Consider the following 11,345-nt stretch of genomic DNA (forward strand, 5'->3'; position numbering starts at 1 on the left):
GTAGTACAAACAAAAGCATAAGTGCAGTACAATACAGCCATCACGTGAAACATTCTCAGTAATTATCTTAATCGTCATCTTAATCATGGTTTACATTCTACACGTACATACATGTGCAATATATATATATATGTATATATTACAGTATGAAGGAATGGATCGAACGTAAACACACATAAAAAACGAATACGTACATACATATGCATACAAAATATGTATGTGTACATACAATTAGAACAATGAGCCACATATACTTGTCGTTCCACAAAGTCATACCATGACCAGGGCTGTGACAATACTTTTAAATAACCATTACCAGATATAACACAGCAAGCACTGTGAACGAGGAATTTGTTTTTTACATGTGTGGTGTACGCACCAGTGTTTCTATCACGTATTTATGTATGTTTTAATGTATGTTTTAATGTATGCTTATAGAAGAATTTATTAAAAATAGTTTAAAACTTTGTATCTATGAAAAATAATTTCCTATCTACGTGTTTTCTTCAAGACATATCAAGACAGTAAAAAAATTAGACAAAGCCAAAACTACTAACATTTTGAAGTCTCGAGGCAAGATCGAGACGGTATAAAACTCGTCTCGAGACGAGATGTTGTTTTAAGACGTCACAGCCCTGATCCTAACCTTATTATTTGCTTTTAAAGGTAGATTATCAATCAAATCATCATTCAATATATATATATATATATATATATATTTATATATGTGTGTGTGTGTGTGTGTGTCGGTAGATGTAGTACTAAATACAAATTAGTTTCAATTATTGCCTAAGCTGCATAAATTAAGTGAGTGAGTTATATAGTATATCGTGAAATTAGGGACAAATAAATAAATAGAAGTGACATATAGTCATATTTACGTATTCATTCATTCAATCATTCGCTCATTCATTCATTCATTCATTCATTCATTCATTCATTCATTCATTCAATCATTCATTCATTCATCGTTGTCTTTCGTTATAAAAATAATTCTTCAATAAAACAAATTATCAATAATGAAATTAAATACAACTTAACAAAATTGCCGTTAAAATAAATAACCATTATTTACAATATATATATATATATATATATATATATATATATATATATATATATATATATATATATATATATATATGTATTAAGCAGAAGGCCATTTCAAATCATAAATAAAGAATTTGCCACAGCTGAGAAATCATATTCAATGGATAAATAAATAAATATATATATATATTAGCTGATTGAACGATATATAATAATAATTTACATGGTGATAACAACAACAACAACAATAATAACAACAACAACAACAACAATAATAATAATAGAATCACATGTTAAGTATAATTCATTTGAAGACATTCTTCTTCAGTCATTGAGTTCTCGGATTATATACTTATCTTTCATCAAACTATTTTATTCATTCATTCATTCATTCACTCATTCCTTCCTTCATTCATTCATTCACTCGTGAAATAGCCTATCTATAAAATAAACTCAACTAATTCAAGTATGCACAACCAGCTTTCAATTAATGAACGAACGAAATAACGAACGAACGAACAAATGAATGAGTGAACGCAGAAACGAAGGAATGATTGCAGGAATGAATAAATGATTGAATGAAGAAATGTAAACGAATAACTGAACGAACGAGTGGGTCAATAGATCAAAGAGTAAATGAATGAATAAACAAACAAATGACGAAATAAACTAATGAACGAAGGATTGAACAGATGCACGAAGGAAGGAACGAACGAAAGAATGAAAAAATAAACGAATGAATTAATTCACAAATGAATTAATTCATGTCTAGCTCTTTTTCCAGTGTCCACTTCTGAGTGATGGAGCTGTCGTCGCATTGCTGAAGTTTAACGGTATCGCTATTTTTCAGGTCCCTGGCGTCCAAGCAGACGGTCAACGTGTAATGTTTGATCTGTTTAGTTGCCTATTAAGTGGACGGTGAAGATAACGACGATGCTGATGTTGATGGTGGTGGTGACGATAGCTAGATGAGGTGATGCTGATGATGATGGTGGTGATAGATAGACGAGGTGATGATGATGATGATGATGGTGGTGATAGATAGACGAGGTGATGATGATGATGATGATGGTGGTGATAGATAGACGAGGTGAAAGATGATGATGATGATGGTGGTGATAGCTAGAAGAGGTGATGCTGATGATGATGATAGATGGTGGCGATGAAGACGATGAAAGCGATCAAGTTTAACATTTGTAGAGTTCGTTATCGTGAATGGAAATCCCATGCATTTCTTATTTTTATCATTTTTTAAAAATTAAATTAAATTTCATCACCATCTTCATTATCATCGTCGTCATCATCACCATCATAATCGCCATCACTATCTTCATCATCATCATCACTATCTTCACTATCATCGTCGCCATCATCACCATCATCATCATCATCATCACCACCACCATCATCATCATCATGACAAATGACCTTGTCATAGATCCATTCCTGGTTGCCCTTGTGACCGTGGCAGAAGGTCAAGGTGACGGAGACATCTGCCCTGCCGATGGCGTCTACACATAAATCTTCCCGTCTCAGTTCGTTCGTTTTCGTGTAGGAGAAGACCTTCATGGCGACGATGATGACGATGACGATGATGATGGTGGTGGAGAGGATGATGATGGGGATGGTGAAGATGATGATGGTTAAAATGATGATGGTGAAAATGATGATGTGAAGAAGATGATGATGAAGATGGTGATTTAAGAGACGACGACGACGATGATGATGAATAGAATGATGGATGAGCGCATCGAAGAAAAAAATGACAAAAAGAAATAAAGATGAAAGCAGCTTGGTTAAAATGTTCTGTGCATTTGCATATTTTCAAATAAAAATATTATTTGTTGCATCTCCGAGATAATAATTAAAAGCATACGTGATGAATTAAACTCAAGTCTGTTTGGGTGTGTGTGTGTATGTGTGTGTCACTTTTTTAAGAAATCATTTCTTCAGAGTTGGGCGCAATTAAAAAAAGTCATTCGTCATAAAACTTCAAAATTCTGCGTTTTAATAACATATTCAACCAGTCGAAAACTCATTCATTCATTCATTCATGCATTCATTCATTCATTCTTTCATTCACCCACCAATCCATCTATCCATCCATCAATCGATCCATCAATAAATCATTACCTCACTGCTGCTCTTTCCACCCTGGCATGAGAACACTCCGAGATTGAACTGACTCTTTTCATCCTTTCCAAGAGTATCTAAACATAGACCAGTGGCAGGATTCTGCACCTGATGACGACGATGATGGTGACGACGATGATGATGATGAGGACGATGATGTTGATTAGTTGGTCAGTTGGATAAATCGGTCAGTTGGTCAGTCGGTCAGTCTGCCATTTTTTTCAGTCAATCAATCAACCAGCCAATCATTGAATCAACCAACCAACCAATCAATCAGTCAGTCATTCAGTCAGTCAATCAATCAGTCAATCAATCAGTCAATCAATCAGTCAATCAATCAGTCAATCAGTCAATCAATCAATCAATCAATCAATCAATCAATCAATCAATCAATCAATCAATCAATCAATCAATCAATCAATCAATCAATCAATCAATCAATCAATCAATCAATCAATCAATCAATCAATCAATCAATCAATCAATCAATCAATCAATCAATCAATCAATCAATCAATCAATCAATCAATCAATCAATCAATCAATCAATCAATCAATCAATCAATCAATCAATCAATCAATCAATCAATCAATCAATCAATCAATCAATCAATCAATCAATCAACCAGTCAATCAGCCAACCAATCAAATCGACCCACCATGCCATAAGCTCGAACACCCTCGTCAAGAATGAACTTCTCAGGGTAGACGTTGTCGAGGTACCATTTGAAGGACTTGCAGTTCAAACGCTTGCGAAGCTGCACACGGTCGCTATAGTCCCCAGCGTCTTTGTCCTGTTCAATCATTTCTTCGTTCGTTCATTCATTCGTTCTTCCACATTCATTCATTCGTTTGTTTGTTTTCAATCATTCATTCGTTCATCCATTCGTTCGTCCGTACATTCATTAGCTCTTTCGTCCATTCCATAGTTCGCTCAGCTAATCACCCGTTCTTTCGTTTAGGAATTTATTCCTCTTTCAGTTCATTCATTTTTTCACACATACATATATATTCAATTTTATTCATTCATTCATTCATTCATTCATTCATTCATTCATTCGCTCAACCAACCATTAAATCAGACCTATGAATATAGTACAGCCTCTTATAGTCATCCATCCAAACTTCGGCCAGCCTTTTCGAGTTCAAACCATGTGTGTCTTTTTCTGCACGAATGACGGAATGAATGAATAAAGGAATGAATTAATGAATGAATGAGCGAGTGAAAGAGTGAAAGAAATAATGAAAAGTTAAAAGTGGACTTACGTAAAAATGAGTAGGGATGTGCCGCCCGGAATATATGGCCAACACGAGAACATGGAAGGAACTCCAGAGAACCACCACACATCCATGTCTGTAACGATAATGATGATGGTGGCGAAGTAATCACATCATCATCGTCATCACCAGCACAATCAACATCATCATTATCACCATCATCATCGTCATCACTACCACAATCATCATCATCATCATCACCACAATCATCATCGCCATCATCACATCGTCGTCACCATAATCATTATCACCATCATTCCTACAAACCCTAAACGAGATTTCCAGATTTTCGCCCCCCCATACGTCCATCCCTGGGTCGTAGCCCCCGAGTTCAAAAAAGTACGACCTGTCCACTGCAAACAACCCGCCAGCCATCGTTGGAGATCTGATGGTGAGGATGATGACGATGAGGAGGAAGATGATGATGATGAGGAGGAGGAGGAGAAAGACGAAGATGATGATGAGGAGGAGAAATATGATGATAATAATAGTGAATAGTGAAGAACAAGAAGAAGAAAAAGAAGAAGAAGAAGAACAAGAAGAAAAAGAAGAAAAAGAAGGAAAAGAAAAAGAAGAAAAAGAAGAAGATGCAGCAGCTGCTGATAAAGAAATCGAAGATGATGACAAAATGAAAGATGGTGGAGTTGAAAGTGGAAATGACGGTGATGATGAAAATGATAATCTCACAATCGTTATAAACTTTCAGAGAGACACACACACACCACACGACAGACCGCACTTAATGAAGGAATGCCAGATGAACACACACCACCAAACATTCCACCCACCCACACGACACGCTACAAGCAGCGGCCAAAAACACTCCACCCACCTGACAGGATCGGCAGAACTCTTTCTCGTCTTCATTTCTCTTTCAGGGACGCCTCTCCACGTAAAATGTAGGGACCACGTGAAGCCACCGACGGCCACACCACCCCCGTAAAAATACTGCAGCGTCTTGTCGCTGATGGAATCTATCATGGGACAGATTACAATCGTCCGATCCTGAGATATCCGTGTTAGGATTGGTTCGATCCTGTTTTGAATAATGAATGGATTGGTGGATGGATAAACGAGTGAATGAACGAATGAATGAACGAATAAACGAATGAATGAACGAATAAAAGGATGAATGAACAAATGTATATATGAATGAAAGAAAATAAACAAATAAAAGGATGAATGAATGTATGAATGAATGAATGAATGAATGAATGAATGAATGAATGAACGAATGAATGATCAACCAATGAACTGAACAACAACCAAATCAAATCAAATCACAAAACCCTAACCACATGAACGTGGCCTCACAATGAGCATCTAAGAAAATCAGCACATCCCCAGTGGCCGCCCTAGCCCCCTTCATTTTTCCCCTAATCAGTCCTAATCTCTCCTTCGATCGAATTATCTTCACCAGACCGTCAGGCCAAACTCTAGAAACATACTCATCCAATTCCGGCCCAACTTCCGCTGGTGGTGATGATGGTGATGTTTATGGTGGTAGTGATGATTGCGAAGATGGTGATGATGATGGTGTTTATGGTGGTAGTGATGATTGCGAAGATGATGATGATGATGAATATGATGTTTATGGTGGTAGTGATGATAATAGTCTGCTGATAAGAAAAGCATCGTTCTAAATGATATAATAATTGCTTTAATTTTTAATGAAACATTCTCCCACACTCAGTTGTTTGTGTATAATTTAGCTTTTTTACCCACTTTCTCTCTTTCCCTCTCTCTCTCCTTCTTTTTTCTCTCGTTTTCTCTACTTTTCTCATTCATTCATTCATTCATTCATAAATTCATTTATTCATTCATTCATCTATCCATCTATACCTCCATCCATCCATCCATCCATCCATCCATTCATTCATTTATCTAGTATAAACATCAAACTATTTTTATCCCAGCTAAATAATATATTAGAACGTAAATGAATGAATGAACACACGAACAAAAAAACAAACACATTCATACAAACACACACACATACAAACACACACACAAACACACACACATACAAACAAACTAAACGACAATAATAGAAGTAAAAAGAGGAAGATTTATTTATTTATTTAACGTGTCACTAATGGTAACAATAAATGTTGGCTTCAAGATTTAAAACGAAAACCCACATACAGCACTCTGGTTGTTCGAAAAATAATAACAATAAATAATAATAATAATAAATAATAATAATAATAATAATAAATAATAAGAACAACAATGATAAACATTTTTTTTAGGGTTGAAAATGAATCGCATTCACGCCTAGCTAATTCAACACTTGGTAGCGGGCTGTCTACAATTTTGAGTGGAAACAAAGGAGAAATGTGAAGGTAAGAATGGTGGAAATCATAATAAAAATAATAATAATTATTATTATTATTACAAGAATAATAATAATAATTATTATTATTATATTATTATTATTCGGATTGCTATCATCACCATCGTCACTTACGTCTCTCGCTGGCGTCATCAACGAGGATAACTTCGTGAAGATAATTCGGAGGCGACCTTTGGATGGATGAATGAATGAATGAATGAATGAATGAATGAATGAATGAATGATTGAATGGATAGGTGAATGGATGGGTGAATGAATGAATGAATGTCTGAACTGATGTTTACTTTTAAAAATTTTAGGTGACTAATGTAAGAAAAAAGTACTCTAAAAAATTAACTGCCAACCAGCCAACTAACTAACCAACCCACCCACCAACCAACCAGCCAACCAAGCAACCAACCAGCCAACCAATTAACCAACCAACCAACCAACAAATCAACCAACCAACCAACCAACCAGCTAGCCAACCAACCAACCAACCTATTAACAACGCTATGAACAGTCCTTAGAAGAGCACTGGGTGCTTCGTTACAGAAGACGATGACGACACTCGCGTTCGGGAGCTTTGTCGGGTAAGTTTGGGATTTGCACCTATTGAAAATGTTTGTTCATTCTTTCGTTCGTTCATTCATTCATTCATTCGTTCATTCATCCATTCATTCATTCATACAATTAATTATCCATTAATCGACAGATAGTTTCATTCATCCATCCACCCATTCATCTGACCATCCATTAAATTTATCTACCCATTAATTAATTAATTCATTAATTCATTCATTCATCCATCCATCCATTCATTCATTCACAAAGACGTCTGATAAGACAGACGATGAAGACGACGACGACGAGGCAGAAAGAAGTGAACGATGGCTTACACGCAAGTAAGAGTAACCCATATAATAAGGAGGAGAGTTATGAAGTGCCTTCCAGCTTGCTTCTTTTTGTTACGAACATGTGCGTGAGTACGTGAGTTAATGAGATTAAACAAAAACATCATGTCAATACATAAGATGACAAAGAGAAGTGGAGAGGAAGGAATACTCAGAAAATGAACGAACGAACGAATCACATGAATGAAGGAATGAAGGAATGAAGAAACGAACCGCGGATAAATCACTCAACGCCAAAAGTATCAACTTCAAGAGATTACTAACATTAAAAGACAGACTGAATGAATGAATGGATGAATGAATGAATGAATGAATGAATGAATGAATGAATGAATGAATGAATGAATGAATGAATGAATGAATGTAGGTGGATTAAAGAATAAACAAATGATTGAAAAGATAAGGAACGAACGATAACGCAACAACAGCTAATGGTGCGTATTAAGAAAAACAATATTCATTCATCCATCCATCCACCCATCCATCCATCTATCCATATCAATCCATCCACCCATCCACCCATCCATCCATCCATCCATCCATAACGCAATAAAAATTCATCTACAAGTCAGCACAACGTGATTTTAAATGGAAAAAAATTAACAACTCAGTAACGAAATATCATTGAAGCTTGTCTGGGGTCGTAATAATGGCCTCTTTCTTTTCATCCACATCTTCTTTTCTCTCTCTCTCTCTCTTTCTTTTCCTCTATTCTCATGCAGACAACTTTACAGCACGTTCAATCTATTTATTTATACAACATTTTCCAACTATCTTCTATCTCATTCTCTCTCTCTCTCTCCCTCTCTCTCTTTCACTTTCTTTCACTCTCAATTATGTTTCAAAAATTATTACATTTATTTATTTATTTGCATTACTTTGTTTTTTAAGATCACTTGATATTCATCGGTGATTGCTTACGTATTCATCTTTATACCTCCTACCTCCCTTTCTCTTTTGCTCTCTCTCTCTCTCTCTCTCGAGTAAATTTAATTGAAATAATAAAAATAGAGGTAAAAAAAATGTTGTGATGCATCCATCTATCGACATCCTCCTCTTCTTCTTTGAGATAAAAATCAATCAATCAGGACATATGGCGCATCATCATCATCAACATCGTCATCATTATTATCATCATCATATCATCATTATTATTACTATCATCATCCCTACTATATCACTAATAAGAGGATGACGATGATGAGGCAGTAGTGATAGATATCATAGATATATAGATGTGTATCAATAAAAAAGTTTGCTGACGTGGACGATGATACTACGGCAATAATAATAATAATAATAATAATAATAATAATAATGATGATGATGATGATGATGATGATGATGATGATGATGATGTATAAATACGCAGGGAACACTTATCTCTAAAAAATATTTTCCATTTTAACTAACCTTTAACCCAATTTTATTCATAAGCCTTTGAGAGTTTTGTCGTCGTAATAATTAACTTATTTAACGTCATCATCATCATCGTCGTCGTCATCATCATCATCATCGTCGTCATCATCATCATCATCGTCGTCATCATCATCATCATTATACACACACATATATACACACGCACACACGCACGCAAACAAACACACAAACAAACATCAACAAAAACTTCCCACGCAACGCTATATAGAAGACGACAAATTATTAACAATAAAAACAATTATTATAACTTACTATTACCATTATTATTATTATTATTATTATTATTATTGTTATTATCGTTACGAAACTATCATCACAACTAACTCGTTCGGCCTGGCGTCTCTTAGAGTCCGGTCCATGGCAATCTTGTTGCTAACTATTACATTGAATGTCTCCTTACTGAAGAGGCTGGAGAGGGAGAGAGAGAGAGAAAGAGAGAGAAAGAAATAAAGAGAGAGGGATATATATAGAGAGAAAGAGAATATATAATATTATTGTGAAATTTGTTTGTTGGCGACTGTTCACTTTGTTCATTCATCCATTGGTGTACAAATTAATTCATATATCAGTTTGTTCTGTTTCTGTTCATACAAGACATTTCATCCAGCAACTCATTCACTGATTTATCCATCCATCCATTCACTAACTCATTCACTCACTCACTCACTCACTCACTCACTCACTCACTCACTCACTCACTCACTCACTCACTCGCTCGCTCGCTCGCTCACCTACTCACTCACTCATTCATTCATTCATTCAATCATTCATTCCATCATTCTGCAAAATACTAACCTATCAGCTTTCGTTTGTTCTTCTTCATTTAGGTAGACAGGCTCTCCGAGTTCCCCCGGTTTGCCATTGGGCTGCCTTAACTGGGCCTTGTAATAACGCTCCCTTCTGTACCTCATTACCTGAGTGAAGGAGCGAGAAAGTGAATGTATGAATGAATGAGTGAATGAGGAATGAATAAGTAAATGAATGATTGAATGAATAAATAAAAAGAGAGATGGACAGATAGATAGTTGAGTGAATGAATGAATGAATGAATGAGTTAATGAACAGTCAAATAACAGAAATCCGTTTACAGAAATAATTTTTCAGATCGATAAAGCATGGTTGGCAGACAAAAATTAATTTTACTAATATACTAATACAAATAGTAACATGCAAACACACACACACACGCACAAACAAACACACACACACACCCACACGTGCACAGTCTTTGTCTTTGATACTTATACTTGTTAAAGAAAATATTTTTTTCCTTGTTTTTTGAAAGCAAATTAAAGTTTTGAAGTGGTGTAGGGTGACAATACTGATGATGACGACGTCGACGAAGACGATGATGAAGATCTTAATGGATAGATGGATGGATTGAATGAAAAAAAAAACATAAAAGAGAATAGAGAACATTGTTTCTATAAAATAACCATCACAATCTTAACCAAAGTAATTTTATTTTTACTATAATAGAGTTTAATTAGAAACATATGTGTGATTATATATATATATATATATATATATATATATATATGTATATATATATATATATATATATTAACAATAAAAATAACAACAACTATTATTATTACAATTATGGCTTTCTTTACGATGAAAAAATATGGTAAAGAAAACTTAATGAAATCTTTATAAAGTGAGAATCAATAGACTGCCTATAAGTGTATAAATATATATATAGCGAGAGAGAGAGAGAGAGAGAGAGAGAGAGAAAGAGCGAAAAAGAGAGAAAGAAAGAAAGGGAGAGAGAGAGAGAGAATTAAAAGTCAATACTCCAGTACTTATACGAAAAAAACAATTGTCAAAATTAAAAAAAATTCACAATGTAAAACTTTAAAATGAGGTATCACCATACCTGTTAACAGTATTTGTATCATGATAATTATCATTATCATCCTCATCATAACCACCGTCATCATAAACACCATCATCATAAGCATCATCACCATCATCATAAGCATCATCACCATCATAAGCATCATCACCATCATCATAACCACCACCATTATCATCACCTGTGCGGGGTCACTAAAATCCAGTACACTTCCTGTCTGGCCACCATCACTATGCTCGTGGACAGGATGTCGGCCATCACCTTCAAAGTGCGCATCACTGAATCGGCCAACCCGACTGTGATTGGAGTAGAGGATGTAGAGGGCCACCAAGTAGAT

General features: G+C 35.1%; 1 protein-coding gene across 1 annotated transcript; it reads right to left on the reverse strand.

The window, feature by feature from the left end:
• Window positions 1-1,467: 1,467 nt before the first annotated feature.
• Window positions 1,468-10,061, reverse strand: HELRODRAFT_112090 (hypothetical protein; the record flags this gene model as incomplete). The annotated part of the gene is made up of 13 exons (XM_009019998.1): window positions 1,468-1,954; window positions 2,479-2,613; window positions 3,184-3,291; window positions 3,843-3,977; window positions 4,255-4,349; window positions 4,450-4,537; window positions 4,729-4,846; window positions 5,294-5,497; window positions 5,757-5,934; window positions 6,932-6,987; window positions 7,298-7,408; window positions 9,475-9,558; window positions 9,946-10,061. The coding sequence occupies 13 exons, from the start codon at window positions 10,059-10,061 to the stop codon at window positions 1,808-1,810; spliced, it is 1,575 nt and encodes a 524-aa protein (XP_009018246.1). The 3' UTR covers window positions 1,468-1,807.
• Window positions 10,062-11,345: the final 1,284 nt, after the last annotated feature.

Source organism: Helobdella robusta (assembly GCF_000326865.2).
Source record: "Helobdella robusta unplaced genomic scaffold HELROscaffold_26, whole genome shotgun sequence".
In the NCBI taxonomy this organism is placed as follows: domain Eukaryota; kingdom Metazoa; phylum Annelida; class Clitellata; order Rhynchobdellida; family Glossiphoniidae; genus Helobdella; species Helobdella robusta.